This window comes from Penicillium paradoxum (assembly GCF_028828445.1).
Source record: "Penicillium paradoxum strain IBT 22861 chromosome Unknown utg000006l_segment0_segment0, whole genome shotgun sequence".
Taxonomy (NCBI): Eukaryota; Fungi; Ascomycota; class Eurotiomycetes; order Eurotiales; family Aspergillaceae; genus Penicillium; species Penicillium paradoxum.
The window spans coordinates 2,505,509-2,523,863 of NW_026643184.1; the positions used below are offsets into that span (position 1 = coordinate 2,505,509).

Genomic DNA, 18,355 nt, shown 5'->3' on the forward strand with positions numbered 1-18,355 from the left:
GATCAAGATTTGAAGATTTCACAAGCCGAAGTTAACATCCGAAGCGAGGCGACCTCAATCTTAAAAAGACATTTTCATCCTGAACTCCGACGAAGCCTTTGCTGCGGGTCTTCCCCCCGCAGGCCCGGTTTCTCCCCACAAGCGGGACTTCGGCGACGAGATTCGGTATATCTCAACGAGGCACGAGTTAGATTTCACTTTTTTCTTCACACGGACCTATTTTCTTTGATTTCTGATTGAACAAGAAAGATTTAATTGTCAAAGAAAAGAACAGCTGACACTTCCCCAGAGTCCCACTCAAGATGAAGTAGCTGCCCTGATGAACCCTCTAGAGATCCCGAGAGAAGAACCAACTCAGACCCTAAGACCAAAACTCCATTTTTGTGCTATTGTACAGTAAGATAGTTGTAAATGCTAGAATATACATAGTTATTACAGTAGATCAGTTACCACATCTTCTCCTTTCCGATGCTTTTTTCCTTCTTAACGACCCCAGCCACAGCCAGTGGAGTTCGCAAGAACTTTTCCATCAAAACCGCCGCAGCAACGCTGACATTCAGACTGTCAATACGAGCGGGATCAGACTCAACGCCCAGAATGGGACTGTGGCGGGCGCCTGGAATACTGACAATCGCATCGGCATGCGATTTGATGTGCGAGCTTAGTCCAGAGGCCTCGCTACCCATCATCAAGACACTAGGTGCGGTCATGACAGGAAGGTTGGCTTCGGCTTGCTCGCCGTCCGCTGAGAGCTGATCCAAGTATACAGAGCCAGGGCCGGGTGCATCTGCAGCATAGAATCGCCATCCATTCTGTTTAGATCTTTGAATGAAATCAACTTCGTTCGTCACATGAAGAAGAGGCATGTTCTCCGCCGCACCAGCCGAACACTTGATCGTGATGGGGGACAAAGGTGCAGAGTTGCGACCAGCTAGGACAATGGCATCGACCCCCAGAAAATAGGATGAGCGAATGATTGCGCCCATATTACCGGTATCAACAATTCCATCCAGTAGCAAGACCACTGGGTATCGATGGCGCGGTTGACTATCGTGCGGAGGCGGGGAAGGATGGTGGATCCGGATCCTATCATCGGTGCCATTTACCGCAGCTTCTTCCCGGGTTTGGGGCGCAAGCTCCGTCCGGAAATATTCTTCGGAGATAGATGGAACAGCCTGCAAGCCACGCACGGGCAATTTGGGTAAAGGGGATGCCTCCAAAATACACCCATTGTGAGGTCGCCCAGCACTCATCTTGTCCATAAGCCTAGACCAGCCTGCAAATGCCATTTTCACCGGAATGTTCTTTGACAACGCCAATTTGCGAATTGTGATCTTTCCTGCACTAAGCTCTTCATCCATTCCTTGGTAGAGATAAAGCTTGTATATTTGACGTCTGCTGCAACGCAGCGCCGCCTCCACAGCGCTGGTACCGTAAACAAATTCGGAGGCCGGTGTAGTGTAAGGTATAGTGTCGGGAACTTTGACGTTCTCCTTCACTCGCTCTGGTGTACTGTGCGTCATACGATGAGCCCGAGACTTAGATGAATCCTTTTCCCGTGGTTCGTCCATTGAAGGCCCTCCTTGTCTTGATGGGGAGAATGTGTTATCATGCGTCCGCGATTGGAATCGTGACTGGAATCGTGACTGATGTTCACGAGGAAGTCCTCGGAAATCTCCAGAACGAATGAATTCATCCGCATCAAATTCGAACTTTTCTTCCTTTCGACTTTGTCTTGGATATTGGGATTTGTTGTCATTCCATGGTGAGTCTTGTCTGTCATAGTCTTTACGACCAGAACCTTGGGATCTCCCAAAAGTTCTTTCTCCGTATGATCGGTCTTTGGAGCCATATGTTCGAGAAGCATTGTCTAAGCCGCCTGATCTTTCGTATTTTTTCTCCCCGTACTGTCGCGATCCGTGAGGCCGGCGATCATTGAAGTTTGACTCATCTGATCTTTCGTACTGTCGCGCTCCGTATTGTCGCGCCCCGTATTGCCGGTCCTCGTATTGTCGTTCACGTTGGGGCAAACGAGACTCGTTGCCGCGACGATCATCTCTGTCCACTGTTTGAGATCTGCGAATACCCCGACCAATTGCTGAATTCAATGACGCATGGCGAATAGTCAATACTGTAGGATGCACAGAGCTGATCACTCCCGACAAACGAGTATTCAGATTCGTTCTTGAAATAGTACCAAGCATTGTGATTGAGTCCTGCTCTTCTCTCGGGCTCCCGCTTGGCTGAGAAGTTGCCTATCGGACTGCGCTTTAGGTCGATACCCGCCTCCGTACTTATCGTTATCGCGTCCACGCGCCTCGCGAGAGCTTTGTATACTCTCCAGTCCCGTTTCGACTTTTTGCTTTCTCCAACTCTCTCAGCCCAGTCCTTTCTCCATCTTCTTTCATCTCTCCGTATCCTCGATTCCAGAGTGCCTTTGAGCATCCAGTCCAACCTTGCCTGGATACTCATTTGCATTCCAATCATCAACCTCTTATCATTCTGCGATTTCTCAACTTTGTTTCACTTGATTTGACTTTCCAGACCCTCATTTGAAGGAGCCGCTTGTGCGGTTCCAACAGCTTCATCTCAATCCTCTGGTCTTTCACGTGACCAGCACGCCGCCATGTCTCAATCTCAAGACATGTCCCCAACTTCTGATGATCCTGATGCAATGGCTGCACAATTGCCAGAACAGCTTCAGGGCTTAGCCCCTCGCACCACTCCTGCTACCATGGCTCAAGGCCTCGATAGCATCCCAAAGCCAGTGCAACAGATCACTGGAAATTCGGAAAAGGCAAACATGTCTTTTGAGATTGTCGTTCCAGTGATGGACAACCTTAAGGAATATGAATATTTGCCCGGCCACTTTGAGGTCTCTCGCATTCTTGCGGTGGACATGTACGAGCCAAAGCTCATTGTCAGACTGAAAAGTGGTGAACGCGAAGATGTAAGTGGATGTGATCAATCAATCAATCCCAATGTTAGTTCAAATCAACTAACCATCTATTTTGCTTAGATGACCATCAGTAAATTGAAAACTTTGAAGAACGGACCTGAAGCCTTACGAGAGTTCAACCGTGGTTCACAGAGCCCTGATCCTCTGGCAATGGACATTGACCTAATTTCACACTGCATTCAATCCACTGGAGACGGTTCTGCAGATTATGATTCGGAAATGGATTGGGGTATTGCACGAGGCCGCCAGCGACGTGGTCCGTCAGTTTCATACGATCATTTTTTCCAGAAGCTTGAAGATGAAGAAAGCGACGACGATCATAAATCAAGCAGCAGTCAAGGATACGGTGGCAATGAAATTGAAGACTCAGACGAGATTAGTGATGACGATGACGACGACGACGACGATCCTCCATCGACTCGGCGTCACTTGAGAAGAGGTGTGCAGAAGCGTCAGTCACTACGTGTCCGTGAATCCTCTGAGGAGTCTTTTACTCCCAATACTGGAAAGCGAGCATCATCTCGCCTGCGCCAGACTCGTCGCCGTAACATGAAAGAACGACTGGAGGACGATGAATACTCCGAACGTGAAATTGAGAAGCCTAAGCAACAAAGATTCTCAGGTGCCAAGGAGCAGTTCCGTGAACTGCCAGATGACAATGAATTCAGACAATGTCACTCCCAGTTCTGCATCAAATGCAACCAAGGAGATCATGACCCTGAGAAAGGGGCTCTGGTGTTCTGTCAAGGATGCACTGTATCATATCACCAAGGCTGTCTTGGTGAACGAAGCAGCCGCAAGCATTTGGTCACCAAGGTTGACGAAGGAGACTTTATTCTTCAATGCAGACTTTGTTTGGGGATCAAGAACCAGGAACACGACATGCAGCCACACGAAGGTCATTGTGCTGAATGCAGAGAACCTGGTCTCATGTCACAGCCTTTGCGACAGACCCTCTCGGCCCAGGCTGAGCAGCAATTGCGGGAGGCCAATGACGGTATAGATCCGATAACACACATGGATATGTCGCGTGTCAACAATATTGATAATGTTCTCATGAGATGCCTTGGCGAGCGCGGCTGCAAACGAGCCTTTCACGTGCAGCATCTTGCGAACATGGACTGTACCGAACATCACCCTGATAATTGGCAATGCAACGAGTGCCTAGGAACTCCCTTTGTGCCAAATCCAATCAATGTGATAGTTGCATGGAGACCGAATAATGCCGACGTCAAAGTTGTTCCGCGGTTGGTTGAAATGCTTCCAGAGGCGGACAAAGAATATCTTATCAAATGGAGCACTATGTCTTATTTCCGGGTCACCTGGATGCCTGGAGATTGGGTGTGGTCCCAGGCTAAACCGGCAAGTCTCAAGGCGTTTTTCAAATCCTCGAGATCCGACAAGCCGATTATGACAACTGCAGAGGCTGTCCCTGAAGAAAATTTGCGAGTTGACAATGTCTTTGACGTGGAATACATCAACGATCCCGAGTCCCAAGCCGATCGAGCGAACGCGGAGATGGTTAAGCGAGCATTTGTCAAGTACAAAGGACTGCCGTATGAAGACTCCGTATGGGAAGATCCTCCGAGTCAGACTGAGACCGCCCAATGGAAGGACTTCCAGATCGCGCTTGCTGACTGGGTGCGCCGAGAGGAAATCCTTGTGCCTAAGCCGAAAGAACTCAAGAGCCGTCTCGCAGTTGCCCGCACAAAAGAATTTGACCAAAGTCTTCTTCTTTACACTCAGCCCGATATGGTCACCGGGGGTGAACTCATGGAATATCAGTTAGATGGCGTGAACTGGCTTCTTTACATGTACTTCAGGCAAAGGAATGCTATTCTCGCCGACGATATGGGTCTTGGCAAGACCATTCAAATAATCACCCTGGTTTCGGCATTGATTGAGAAGCTTGAGTGCTTCCCATTCTTAATCGTTGTTCCGAACGCGACTGTACCAAACTGGCGCCGGGAGATCAAGAGCTGGGCGCCGGGCATCCGAGTTGTCACCTATTACGGCAGTGCTTTCGCTCGTGGAATGGCCAGGGATCACGAAATGTTTCATCGGGATGGTACTTTGTGCTGTCATGTGGTCATTGCATCGTATGAGAGTATGTCTGATGGTGAGGCCAAGCGAGTCTTGGGCTCAGTCAATTGGGCCGGCTTGGTAGTTGATGAAGGACAGCGCCTCAAGAATGATAAGTCCATTCTTTATGAGCGCCTTCGTCAGATGAAATTCGGATTCAAAGTGCTTCTCACGGGCACACCACTTCAAAACAATATCCGAGAGTTGTTCAATCTGATTCAATTCATTGACCCAAAGAAGGATGCCGAGAAATTGGAAAGTCAATATGGAGGAACGCTCGATAAGGACGACATTCGAGAGCTTCACGACATGATTCGGCCATGTCTTCTGCGTCGAACAAAGGCAGAGGTTTTGCCATTCCTTCCTCCGATGGTGCAGATCATCATCCCCATTTCAATGTCAGTTCTGCAGAAGAAGCTGTACAAGTCGATTCTTCAAAAGAATCCACAGCTCATCAAAGCGATATGCAAGAAACATACCGGCCAGCTGAAGCGGGCCGAGCGTCATAATCTGAATAACATCCTGATGCAGCTTCGAAAGTGCCTTTGTCATCCATTCATCTACAACCGCGACATTGAAGAGCAGTCTGGTGATCCCCAGCTTACTCATCGCCGTTTGGTTGAAGCATCCGGAAAGCTCCAATTGCTCAGCTTGATGCTGCCACGACTTCGGGAGCGTGGACATCGAGTCCTCATATTCAGTCAGTTCTTAGAGAACCTCGATATTGTCGAAGACTTCCTCACTGGTCTTGGGCTTCAGTATTGTCGCCTGGATGGCAAGCTGTCGTCGAGAGAGAAACAACAGCAAATTGATCAATTCAACGCGCCGGATTCCCCATTCTTTGCGTTTTTGCTTTCGACCCGGTCAGGTGGTGTTGGAATCAACCTCGCCACTGCGGATACTGTCATAATCATGGATCCAGATTTCAACCCGAAGCAGGACATGCAGGCTTTGTCGCGTGCCCATCGAATCGGGCAGAAAAACACCGTTCTGGTCTTCCACCTGACAGTGCGCGCATCAGTGGAAGAAAAGATCATGCAGAAGGGTAAGACCAAGATGGCACTTGATCATGTACTTATCGATCGCATGGAGGCCGATGAGGACGAGGAAGATTTGGAGTCAATTCTCAAGCATGGTGCTCAGGCATTGTTCAATGATGATGACTCGGCGGATGTGAAGTATGATATCCAGTCTATTGATAAGCTGCTGGATCGTAGCCAGGCAGAGCAGGCCGAGCAAGTGGCCAGCGAAGGAACCTCGGACCCGACGGAGCAGACGCAGTACAATTTTGCCCGAGTGTGGCAGAAAGACCGTGGTACTCTTGAAGAAGTAATCGAGACCGAGGACACGCCTGTGGATAACACAGTGTGGGAAAAGATCCTGCAAGAGCGTGAACGTGAAGCCAAAGAAGAAGCAAGTCGCCAAGCTGAGGGTCTTGGTCGTGGTAAACGAAAGCGTGGTGCTCCTGTCGTCTACAACACGCCCATCGAAGGAGTGGACGACGATGAGATCCCTAGTCCTGCCCGCCAGCCATCTAGCAAGATGCGTAAGGCCGCCGTGGACGACGATTATGTTTTCAACCAGCCAGAAGCTGATATCGAGGATGAGAGCGAGTCTGAAAACGGAATGACTGCAATGGATACCGGAGAGGATGTCCTGGCTGATGTGGAATTGGAAGAGCCATTGAACCGTAAGACCCCCTTTGTCCACCATGCACTTCTTATCACCACTCCAATAATTTTTCGCCAATTACGAACTTATTCCCTTCATATTATTCCTCGCAGCAAATATGATGCATTTCGCTGACATACATGATTTTACAATAGCTCGCGACTTCCAACGTGTGCAATCCCCCCCACCACTGCCTATGCCGCCAACAGGCACCGACGGCGCTCAAGAACCTCTCCAGCTGTGCGTGGCATGCCAACAATGCCACATGCCCGGTGGTTGCCCGCTTCGCCAATCCGGTGTCGAGTTCTGTGGTCTTTGCGGCGTGGCGCACTTCGGGGGTCGTCGCATCTGCCCCAACCTGCGGTCGATCGCGCAGATCAACCAGATGGTGGATGCGTTGGAGAAGAGCACGGAGGCCCCAGGCCTCATCTCAATCGCCAAGAGATACCTGAGAGGTGTTCTCACGTCCCATGCGCAGATCAAGCGCATGAAGGTGGCCAAGGCCGCCCAGGCCGGCCCTCACTCTCCACTGACCTCACCCTCAGTTGGTGGAGTGAGCGGCGCCTCAGTCATCGATCTGACTGAGGCCAATGAGTCGTAAAGACTCATTCTCAATTTCTTCTTGCTGCCCCTGTGGGGCAAATCGATCACATTGTGATCAAGTGCGTTCTTATCTTCGGTTCCTTTCGTGTCAGATTTTGTTAGATGTACATTGTTGAACAGATTTGCATTGGGAGGAGTTCAGTTTTTTTTGGGGATGGAAAAAAAAAAAAAAAAACAAAAAAAAGGATAGGGGGCGTTCCGGGCATTATGAGCGAATGATACCCAGAGGTCGATATGTTCAATTTAATGTTGTATGATTACACTCGTTGGTGTTGATATTTAGGCATTGTAGGTCTATCCCGAGACATCTAGGTACTCATCTTGGAATCGTGGGATCCCAAACAATTTAGAGGATGCGAATTGTATGTGTTTATAACACTCAGGAGTTGGGATCTCTCCTGATTCAACAGACCCATTACACTGCAGTGTTTCTGTGCTCTTTGGAGCTTTGGGGACAAAGACCATAAAATCCTTTGATCACACAGTGTCTGGTGTCAACATGAACCAGAATATACTGGACTTTGTATCGGATTGTACAGATTTGGTGTCACCGGCAAGCAAACTTACGCAGGTAGTGATGCTGTCGCTCTAATTGCTACTACCTCCTAGATCCGCAATGCTTCAGTAAAGGGTTTCTACTTTGCAATCTGCAGGCATTGCTAATGGTGAGCCCACTAGTGACAAACCAAAATTTAAAGCAATAAAGATGGCTATATGGCTATTCTTCCTCTTCATCATCATCCTGTAACACATCTCCATCCTCTTTCTTCATCATTCAAGACCATCGAATGGGATTCACACCATGGGTCCCCCTAAAAGCTACCATGAGCGAATGCAACACCTTACAGAGCAGTTCGCACTAATGACACAAGAGTTCACTGCTAGCATCCAAGAATTATCAGAGACCACAAGGGAGCTTACAGAGCTGGTAATCTCAGACTCAGATTTATCGCCTCAAGATGCAGATGCTCTGGTCAAAAAGGCTGATGACAATCATCATGTCCAAGGTTAGTCTACAATATCGTTGATATCTGCTTACACATTATCAAGTGGAAGAGATATTAACATGTACCCCTATCGTGTAGCAAAGAAGTCTTCAATAAAGCCAGAACCTTCAATCAAGGTCGAAGGGCCTGACCCTGATTTGGCAGCCTGTTCCCGAGAACAAAAGACGGCTGCTAGAGATATTAGTCCAGGACCATCTTCCGAGGATATTAAAATGCCCTCGGCCGCCAAATCTGATTCAACCGAATCGACCGTCAAATTTAGCGACTCAAGCTCGGAGCACAATATCATATCCAACACTCCGAAGAAGACCCTCAAAAGGAAACGTACCCCGAGTTCCGTCAAGCCATTGGATACACCACAGAATCAAAACCAGCTTTGCCTTTCGTGCTCTCAAGATTGGGGAAAGCCACTGCAGCCAGGCGAGAGGTTACTGGATTGCCTAGCTACCTCTGAGAATGGCTTCTGTTGTGATAAGTGTGCTCGTGGGGATTCCACAAGTGAACTAGTCAGTACAAAACTATGTTAGCAGAGGAATCCACTATCTAACTTAGTCTTAGCTCCCATCCCATCTTGTGGGAGATTTGGTGCAACTAAAGCGTGAGATGAACAATGCCTTGGATGCAGGAGATGCTACGGAAGAAAGTTCCCATTTTCTCGTTGGATATCAAGGTGTGTCCTCTGAAGTCCGTCGTCTATCCAATGGGACTAGGGCATTAAGCCTCAAACAAAATATGGACAAGTCACAAACCAAAGTGTCGTCAAGCTGTGGAGACCCAGGGAAGAACGCAGACAAGATCAGGTTAAAAAGTCAAGAATACTACCGGAAGAACACAGACAGGATCAGGTTGAAATTTCAAGAATATCAGCGGAAGAACGCAGACAAGGCAAGGTTGAGACAGCAAGAATACCGGCGGAAGAACGCAGACAGCATCAGGTTGAAAGATCAAGCATACCGGCAGAAGAACGCAGACAGCATCAGGTTGAAAGATCAAGCATACCGGCAGAAGAACGCAGACAAAATCAGGTTGAAAAGTCAAGCATACTACCGGAAGAACCCAGACAAGGCAAGGTTGAGACAGCAAGAAAACCGGCGGAAGAAAGCAGGCATCGTCACACAAGGAGGAACAGAGCCGTGTAATGAGAAGAACCAAATCGCATCAAGGCAGACCCAAGAGGAGGAGCCGAATTCAATATATTATCTCAAGCCAAAGGACGAATTACCAGAGAATATGCTCAAATCAGAGGACAAATTCAAGGTAGAGAACAATTCGAAGCCTAAGGATGAGCTCAAGCCAAAGGCCCAGTTGAAGCCAGCAGAGGAATTCGAGCCAAAGGATGAGCTCAAGTCGGAAGAGAAATTGCCAGAGAGTGGGCTCAAGCTGGAGGGCATCTTCAAGATAGAAGACGAGTTTAAGCTAAAAGAATGAGCTCATACGAGAGAAAACTGTGTCCAAGTTCTGGGATGAGCTGTAGCAGATCATGGGTCAAGCCGCGACAATGGTGTTCGCAGAGCTGCAGCTGGGAAGGCTCAATCGTTTTATGATGTTGGATCACCACTCCAGACTTATCTGACACTTGAAGGGGATATCAGATCTGGCAGATTGTCAGAAGGTGTTCGAAAATCATATGCTACACTCATCGGACGGGTCGAGTTAGGTCAAGCCAAGTCACGAGACCCGAATCACAACATCAGTTGTCTGACAGCATCCGATGCGATAGCATCAGAGCATATATTGAGGGAATAATTTGGGTACAATTCTTATGATTGTTGTTGTTACACCGAGGGCATATACTATATGTTCATGGTTTAAGAAAATTTGCAGGCTGTCGGTGATTTTGTCCATTTATTCATGCCAGTGATACAAACTGTGTTTTCTTGAATGCGACAGCGTAATGATTTGTAGCTTCTATTGCAGTATCTCAAGGCAGAATATCGAGTATTAAGCTGAGTTGATGTACATCAATATGTCCCATGAGAACAAATGAAGAAATTCTGTCTATATCTAGCAGAAGACCATCATAACAGTTGATTGTCCCAGTCCCTAAAACAAGACTTTGTTCTTCATATAAATGAGCCTTGATGTTTCTCTTATTCCTCTTTATTGATAGGCACTAGACTGCATATAGAAAGAATTCTCCTGGGACAAAGAGGTCTAAGTTAGGTCTTAAACATGCATGGCATTGATATAAGCATATTCTAAGTGACACCGTATAGGCAGCGCGGATGGTCCAGTTTAGAATCAAACCGGCTGTCTACTGCAGGTAGCAGCTTAAATCTGCTAAGATGTTGGTAGATTCACGATCTCTCTACTCCATTTACATGGGTCATTTATGCCTTGAGATACTCTGTTCCTATCTCCTTGTTCCTATTTCCTTCTGTATTCTTGTCCTCCGACATGTACAGAGTAATGACATGTCTGCGTGCCAATATTCTACATTGTCTGAGTCTTTTTCATCTGGTCGACTAGGGTTTCTTTGTCTCCACGGGTATGTGATTGTGATCTTGAAGATAGACACATCCCCATTGTCCGTCTATAAAAGTCCAGCGCATTTTGTAGAGTGTAATTATATTCCTCTCTTTGGTATACTGTAGATAACTGACACATCTGGACTTTATGGATGGAACAAAACTCTTAGTCCAATGTATAGGGATTTGTTCCCCGGGACTTCAGTTTCTAGTCAGATCACCTCTTTGCCCTATCCTCTTCATCCCAGCTTGTTTGTCTTTTTTTATCATTGATCACCTCTTCTGTGACCGTCACCTGTCAACCCTCAACCCTCAACCCTCTCATTTGTGCCCTCTTCTCTTTCCTTTTCCCACAAACAATCTCTTCCACCTTTCCTCTTCCCACCTTTCCCCCATCCTCCTTATTCAACTCGCATCCTTTAATCTTCTGTATCACACTTGCGGGATATTATTATTGCGCATTCTTATCCACTCTGATTTCTTATTTGTATTCTGATCAAACTACCTTTATCAAAATGGCGACTCCTGGTCGCCCTCAGTTCTTCTGTACCCGCCCTGACGGCACTCTGACTCCACTTGTGGCTGTCGATGAGTTTCCTGCTGGTGTCTCTGTCCGTGGTGTCTCTCGCGTCTTGAACGCCAGTGAGACCCAGGGTATGACCAGCTGTGGACTGGCTGCCCCTCGCCCTGACCCTTGGGCTATTGACGGAGTTGTCTACTCTTCTCCCCGTGGAGCTGGATCTGAGAACCTCTCTGAGATCCGCAATTTTCTTTTGCAGGTTTTGGGAAATGGAAATGTCCCGGAGAACATCCGGATGTCCGCCAGTCTGATACTGTTTAACGGCATCGACCGTCACGGTGCTCTTGTCGGCGAGGGAACTGCTACCGGCAGTAGAATGTCTCCTTTGGCCCCTGCGTTCTGTACCGGACCTCAGGCTGCGAGCAAAAATGTAAGACCAATGTGCAATCAACATGTCATGAGATATGTTTCTAACACTTCCCACCCAGGCTTCGCTTTCGAAGAAGGAGTACTGTTCCTACTGGATTCGACACGGCGAGTGTGACTACGCTCAGCAAGGTAAGTAGACGTTGTGACCGAGAGATCTTATACAGACCTGACTGACTCTGTGCCGCATAGGTTGCTTGTACAAGCACGAGATGCCACTTGATCTGGCCTCGCTTGAACGACTTGGTCTTCGCGACATCCCCCGTTGGTTCCGTGAAAAGCATAACCTGCCCAGTCTCGCTTACTCTGGACGCGGACTTGGAGACGCACGTCAGCCTCTCTCGATTCAGGACCGTCCTCCTATGGCTGCCCTCCCAGCCTCGGAGTCTTCTGCTAACGGCAATGGCAAGTTCCTCAAGTCGCCTCCGCGTGGCCCGGCTAACCGTGGCACGAACAACGGAGCAGGTCATAACCAGTATCGCGGCGCCCACCGTAACGGAACTGGTACCTGGAAGACCATTCATCGCAACGGTCGTAACCGTGCCATGAGCGTGACTCGTCAGAGCGCTTGCAGCGAGCAGAGCGGTGGTCAGTCCTCTAACGTCGAGACCACCCCTCCCAGCAACGAGCTCGGATTCCATGAGTGGTGCACTACAGCCCCTTCTGCGAGCTCCTCCCCTGCCCAGCCTATCGGTCACAGCCCTGCCTCCGTGTCTCGTGTCTCGCCTGTCCTCCCCAACGTTGTCGCCAGCAAGTCTCTCTTGGATGATGGTAATTCCCGCGCCCGCGTTCTTGGATTGAAGCTCGCCGAGCTGACCGAGTACAATAAAGATGTCTTCGAAGCAGTTCCCGGTATTTCCCTCGACGTCCCTCCCCGTCCCAACCTCACTGGTCGTCTGTACGAGCACAGCTCCAACCCGTCTTCGGAGGGTGGTGTGATGCTTCCAAAGGATCTCAACTTGGATTGGCGCCCAAGCACCACTTCTTTCCCTTATGCTGACGTCGCTGCGGGTAAGGTTTCTGCTTCTAGTGCCTCTTCCACCGCCGCCCAGTCGACTGGCGGCTCTTCCACCCCTCGTCTTGCGGAGCTCGCAACTGCGGACACTGGTCTTTTGCATTCCGATGACATCTGTGTCACTTGGGGTCCCATTGGAGGTCCGATCTACAAGCAAATGACTCCTCCCGCCAACTTCAATGCGCCCGCGTTTCGACCCAACTGGAAGCGCCCCGGTACCCATTAGCTGAACAACCATCATTTTCGCTCAGGACTGCCTTGCCTGGGGTAGTAATGCTTGATCTGCTGCATTAGACCCTTAGAGTTCCGTCATTTTTCGTGCCCATGTGAGATATGGGTAATCATCGACGCTGTTTCCGCTCGGTGTTTACTCGGATAGACACTCTGATACAATACACTATATCTTAACGCACGAGGAATGAGTCAGGAAACAACGATATGCAACTGCTGAGTGAGAGATGGAAGGCTGGTGTGGATGCGTCTTTGTGTTTTGCAACTCGGTTTCTTTCTTCTCGGTATCTGGACGGTTTGGGTCGTTGTGCCCTTTGCTTTTTGATGTTGATATGGACCACCTCTGTCCATATGGCATCCGCCTTTCTGTTCTTTCTTGTCTTCTTGCCCTCTTTGTTTTTGTTTTTTTGATTTTTTTGATTTGCTTTGCTTTTGATTTTCTTGCGAGGATTCTTGTTTTCGATTCTGACGGGACAGCAAATCCGGGTCCTCTTTGGACTGGATTATCTGCTGTGAGGTCAAGTCGTTGGCTGGAGTATGGCGTGGCTCTGCACTGCTGACCATCTGGTCTTGGCAGGGACAGATGGCTAAATGAATAACTTTCACAATATTCTCTTTTTTCTGACATTTCGTAGTCGCTATGTAAGGGTGAGGATTTAAATTAAAGCTTCACTTGAGGAAGCATAGTCATAGAGTGGTGAGGATGGATGCACATTACAAGGAACAAAGTAACACTGTCAGCGAGCCTCCAATGCATGGAATAAAATGACTATAGTACATTCGAAAGAAAAGATGCCAAAAATCCTGAAATATGCGCCCGCGCCTCGCAAATGTCTGACAACAGCTTCTCAAACACACCCAATATACAGTTGACGAACATCTATTACCGGCGAGTCACCTTTTTGCGAGCACCACCGACCTTGACAGCGACACGCTCCCGCTCTTCGGCGGCCTTGGCCTGGAGAACGGGGTTGAGGGAAGGAAGCACCTTGATAGCGTGAGAGACAACTGCGTTACCGTCCACCAGAGCGGCTCTCGACTCCTCGGCAGTCAGACGCTCCTTGCGCCGTGCGGCAAGCTGGTTCCGGCGGGCCTCGGTCATGTTCCAAGACTCGGGGAACTGCAGTCTGGTCTTGGGCTTGTGGTGACGGAGATCGAGGGGAATATCGGCGAAAGAGTCGCCCTCCTTGGCCTCCTTGATCATCGAGTTGACGACATCTACCAGATAACGCTTGTTCTGGGCGCGCGAGCTGAACTTCTCACTCGACATGCGGATGACATCGGTCTGGGGGTTGTAGCGCGTACCGGCCAGCTTGAGGAATGTTTGGCGCTGGGCCTCGGTGAGATACTTGGGGGTCAAATCTTGCGATGCAAGCTCCACAACGACCTTGGGCTCGGCAGGGTGCTGTTCACCCATGTAGGTAGTGTAGCGGAAGCGGAGGATGTGGGTGGGAGGAGGCAGAGTGAATGGTTTAGCAAGCTCTATGGTTTGGGGTTAGTCACTAGAAACCATCATCCGCATGAGCAATTGGTCTTACTGCTCAGCATTGGCATATCCCATGCTGTGATGCGGGCATATTCTCTCATTTCACGGTGCAATTCCATTTCTGCGTGTGCCATGGATGTGATTTCATCATCGTTGATTTCCTCGTCACCATCCTCCACTTGGGCCAACTCATCGGGTTCGTCTTCAGCCCAGAAACCTGGTTGGCGGGGACGGAGATCCTCGAATCGCATATCCTCTTCCTTATCAATCTGTTGCACGCGCTTCTCGAGGTCGTGGAAGACTGCCGCGCGCTTCACGGGGTCATTGAATTCGGCAACCAGGCGGATGTTCTCTTCGTCGAATGCCGCGCGTTCTTCGGGAGACATCAGGTCGTACATTGATCGCTGCTCTTTGGTCAAGAGGTCGACGGAGTACTCGGGCATTGGAGGGAAATCCTCCGCTTTGAGTTCCTTCGGCGGAGGAGGCATGACGGGATCTTCCTGGGCGCGATTGAGCGGCGAGGCGGAGAAGTATCGGACGGACGGGGCCATCAGGCCTCTCCGGGCCATGTACCGGGCTGGCTGAGCCAATGACCGAGCTGCTGAAGCCATTGTTGAAGATATAGCGTGGGTAGGGACAGGAGCGATGTTTTCCACTTCCACTTTTGCGAGGTTCACCGCCGTGCGCTATTCCATATTGGGCCTAGTGGATTCCGATTGCACGTGATACTATATATCATTCATGGATGACAACTTGCTCTTGATATCTCTTGTAATCCCATCTCAGTAATGCAGCTCGTGTGATAAGTTTCTGAGAATGATATTTGAGCTTTTTGCTTCCCCATCTGACCCCACAGCACCGCCACAATGAAGATGTGCTTTGTGACCGTGGGAGCCACAGCCTCCTTTAAGAAACTACTTGAACAAGTGCTCAGCTCGCAATTCCTCGAGATTTTGGCTAAGCGAGAATACACCCATCTTCTTGTCCAGTATGGTAAAGATGGCCAACAAATATTCCAAAGCTTTGTCGACAGTGAGCAACCGTGCCACGGCATCACTCTTGGGGGATTCGACTTCCAGCCAAGCATTGATGACTACTTGATGATGACCGTGGAAAGAGAGCGCCATGATCAAAAGCGCGGCCTGATTATTTGTCATGCTGGTATGATACATCATAATCTTGTGTATCAAATGTGTGAGATATCGATCACTCAAAAAACTTACACCTTTGACAGGAACTGGGACTGTGCTGGCAGGACTTCGCCTCGGCACACCCTTGATTGTGGTTCCCAATACAGACCTTGCCGACAATCACCAGCAGCAGCTTGCTGATGTGCTCGAGGAGGGCAACTACGTCATCAGTAGTTCGGTCCAGTAAATGATCTCTCCTGTTCTGTCCGTTCAGTCCGTTTGACTAACCATCAACCAGGGACGTGGGCAGTGCCATTGCCAGGGCCGAGGCTCAGAAAACTAAGATATTGTCATTGCAGCCTGGGAATACAACTCTTAGGGAGAGCATGTCTGACGAATTGGGGTTTTTGGATTGAAGGGGCCCGTTGGGGTGCTGCATAACGAACGAATCCCTTCAATTTCTAGGAGTCTGGTTGACCGACTAACGGGCTTGGGCTCTGTATGCTATCACGAGTTATGATTTTACCTTACAAAAGACTGGAGAGCGATGAACTAAGTTGTTCGAGGTTGGTCTATGAACCGTCATTCCCAAGACCAACAGAATCAATTACTTTCTGGAGCTTGGAAACCCCGACCATTCACCTTGTCACACAATTGTAAATGTGTATTTACTTCTAGGTAATTCATAACATAGTAAGTAGTACCATAATGCACTCAACATCCAAGTGTGTGCCAGTAGTCCTAGCGGTGGACTAAGTGGCCCAAGCTCCTTGTTGACAATTCCCGACTTGCGGATTTGCGGTGTCGCGTCCACTCCTGAATCAGTGACAGCATCGCCGCCCAACCACCTGAAACAATATATGTGCCTTTATCCTAACCTCCGCTCCGTCGATCTCCCGAACCGCCCATCCTAGGCCGAGAGGCCGTCTACACCCGCGCCCTGTCCTCGATCTCATCTCCCCATCCCAACCACACTCCCCGCAATGGCTGAGGCTACCCTCCACAACGTGCCAATTGTCATCGACAATGGCAGTGGCACAATCCGAGCAGGCTTCGCCGGAGAGGAAATTCCATCATGTTATTTCCCATCGTTTGTCGGTCGACCCAAACACCCCCGGGTGATGGCCGGTGGTCTGGAAGGAGACTCGTTCATTGGGTCCCGCGCACAAGAACTCCGCGGATTGCTCAAGATCCGCTATCCGTTGGAACACGGAATTGTCACGAATTGGGAGGATATGGAATCGATTTGGCACTACGTCTACGAGAACGAGCTCAAGACCCTCCCCGAAGAACACCCCGTCCTGCTCACGGAGCCACCGCTGAACCCGCGCGCCAACCGTGATATCGCGGCCCAACTAATGTTCGAGGCTTTCAATGTGCCAGCCCTGTATATGTCGATCCAGGCTGTGTTGTCGCTCTATGCGTCTGGTCGTACCACCGGTGTGGTTTTGGACTCTGGAGATGGTGTCTCCCACGCAGTGCCTGTCTTCGAGGGTTTCGCTATTCCCAACAGTATCCGGAGGATTGATGTTGCTGGACGTGATGTTACGGAGCAAATGCAATTGCTGTTGCGGAAGGCCGGCCATGTGCTGCATACCAGTGCCGAGAAGGAGGTGGTACGGATGATCAAGGAGAAGGTCTGCTACGTGTCACTAGATCCGAAGCGGGAAGAGAAGGAGTGGATGAACAGCTACCACAAGTCCGATGCCAAAGCAATGGAGTATGCACTTCCAGACGGACACAAGATCAAGGTAAGCACTGTTGGTGGAATATCGTTTGTATTGCGGATGCAACAATGCTAACGAAGTATGGATGAAGATTGGCCAAGAACGTTACCGTGCGCCTGAAATCCTCTTCGATCCCGAGCTCATCGGCCTTGAGTATCCTGGTGTGCACCAGATCGTGCAGGACGCCATCACTCGTACAGATCTCGACCTACGAAAATCGTTATATCTCAATATTGTGCTTTCTGGAGGCTCAACGCTCTGCAAGAACTTCCCTGATCGATTGATGCGAGAGATTAAGAAATTGGCAGTTGAGGACATGAAGATCCGTATCTCCGCGCCTGCTGAGCGCAAGTACACCACGTGGATTGGTGGTAGCATTCTTGCTGGACTGAGCACATTTAGAAAGGTATGTGCAATATTCTTGTGCCCACAAATCACCGCTAATTAACTGTTTTCTAGATGTGGGTAAGCGCAGACGAATGGCACGAGGACCCCGAGGTTATCCACAAGCGCTTCGCATAAGGGACTCGTTTTGAAAGTATTCGATATCATGGTGGCCTTCTTCCGAGTCAGCCTGGGATTGATCACATCCACTGCCTTCAGGGCTACTCAAAGACACCATCGCCCAATCCCGAGAACAAATAACACAAGAATAAGAACTTGTCAACGTGTATCGATCATTATGCAATTGGCAGTGCATATCACCAAATGATCGACCAACATCGCAAATCCGAGTCGCGTCTTTGCCCGACTCTTGATACCCCAGCTTCCGATTTACTCTCCAGCTCATGTCCCTTGGCATCAGCTCTCATTTTATCCGTGCAAATACAATTTCTTCTACGTCTTGGACATGAGTTTCATTCTAAACATACTTTTACTGCTAGAATATGAGGATCTGTGGATTTGATGTTGACGGGGCTAGGATTGGCCTCTTTTCACCGTAGTATCTAGACAGCTATCACTGTCCTTATTTCGTCTGAGCGGAGCAGCCCATCTTGGATGGGATGTCCACATCCCGGCGTGTTCTATT

The 18,355-nt window shown here is 49.3% G+C and overlaps 7 protein-coding genes across 7 annotated transcripts; 5 read left to right on the forward strand and 2 right to left on the reverse strand.

Annotated features, from left to right (window-relative positions):
• Window positions 1-446: 446 nt before the first annotated feature.
• Window positions 447-2,204, reverse strand: N7457_007342 (RNA methyltransferase, TrmH family; the record flags this gene model as incomplete). Its single annotated transcript, XM_057178385.1, has 1 exon — window positions 447-2,204. The coding sequence occupies one exon, from the start codon at window positions 2,202-2,204 to the stop codon at window positions 447-449; it is 1,758 nt and encodes a 585-aa protein (XP_057030129.1).
• A 422-nt stretch (window positions 2,205-2,626) lies between these two features.
• Window positions 2,627-7,313, forward strand: N7457_007343 (uncharacterized protein; the record flags this gene model as incomplete). The annotated part of the gene is made up of 3 exons (XM_057178386.1): window positions 2,627-2,950; window positions 3,020-6,731; window positions 6,868-7,313. 3 exons carry the CDS (start codon window positions 2,627-2,629, stop codon window positions 7,311-7,313), a joined length of 4,482 nt encoding a protein of 1,493 aa, XP_057030130.1.
• Window positions 7,314-8,177: 864 nt separating this feature from the next.
• Window positions 8,178-9,750, forward strand: N7457_007344 (uncharacterized protein; the record flags this gene model as incomplete). Its single annotated transcript, XM_057178387.1, has 3 exons — window positions 8,178-8,322; window positions 8,401-8,828; window positions 8,881-9,750. The coding sequence occupies 3 exons, from the start codon at window positions 8,178-8,180 to the stop codon at window positions 9,748-9,750; spliced, it is 1,443 nt and encodes a 480-aa protein (XP_057030131.1).
• A 1,555-nt stretch (window positions 9,751-11,305) lies between these two features.
• N7457_007345 (uncharacterized protein) lies at window positions 11,306-12,977 on the forward strand (the record flags this gene model as incomplete). The annotated part of the gene is made up of 3 exons (XM_057178388.1): window positions 11,306-11,740; window positions 11,799-11,868; window positions 11,929-12,977. The coding sequence occupies 3 exons, from the start codon at window positions 11,306-11,308 to the stop codon at window positions 12,975-12,977; spliced, it is 1,554 nt and encodes a 517-aa protein (XP_057030132.1).
• Window positions 12,978-13,865: 888 nt separating this feature from the next.
• On the reverse strand, window positions 13,866-15,079 carry N7457_007346 (mitochondrial 37S ribosomal protein mS35; the record flags this gene model as incomplete). Its single annotated transcript, XM_057178389.1, has 2 exons — window positions 13,866-14,464; window positions 14,521-15,079. The coding sequence occupies 2 exons, from the start codon at window positions 15,077-15,079 to the stop codon at window positions 13,866-13,868; spliced, it is 1,158 nt and encodes a 385-aa protein (XP_057030133.1).
• A 255-nt stretch (window positions 15,080-15,334) lies between these two features.
• Window positions 15,335-16,014, forward strand: alg13 (N-acetylglucosaminyldiphosphodolichol N-acetylglucosaminyltransferase catalytic subunit ALG13; the record flags this gene model as incomplete). The annotated part of the gene is made up of 3 exons (XM_057178390.1): window positions 15,335-15,629; window positions 15,703-15,841; window positions 15,897-16,014. The coding sequence occupies 3 exons, from the start codon at window positions 15,335-15,337 to the stop codon at window positions 16,012-16,014; spliced, it is 552 nt and encodes a 183-aa protein (XP_057030134.1).
• Window positions 16,015-16,581: 567 nt separating this feature from the next.
• Window positions 16,582-17,847, forward strand: N7457_007348 (actin-related protein ArpA; the record flags this gene model as incomplete). The annotated part of the gene is made up of 3 exons (XM_057178391.1): window positions 16,582-17,349; window positions 17,417-17,731; window positions 17,785-17,847. The coding sequence occupies 3 exons, from the start codon at window positions 16,582-16,584 to the stop codon at window positions 17,845-17,847; spliced, it is 1,146 nt and encodes a 381-aa protein (XP_057030135.1).
• Between the last annotated feature and the right edge of the window lie 508 nt (window positions 17,848-18,355).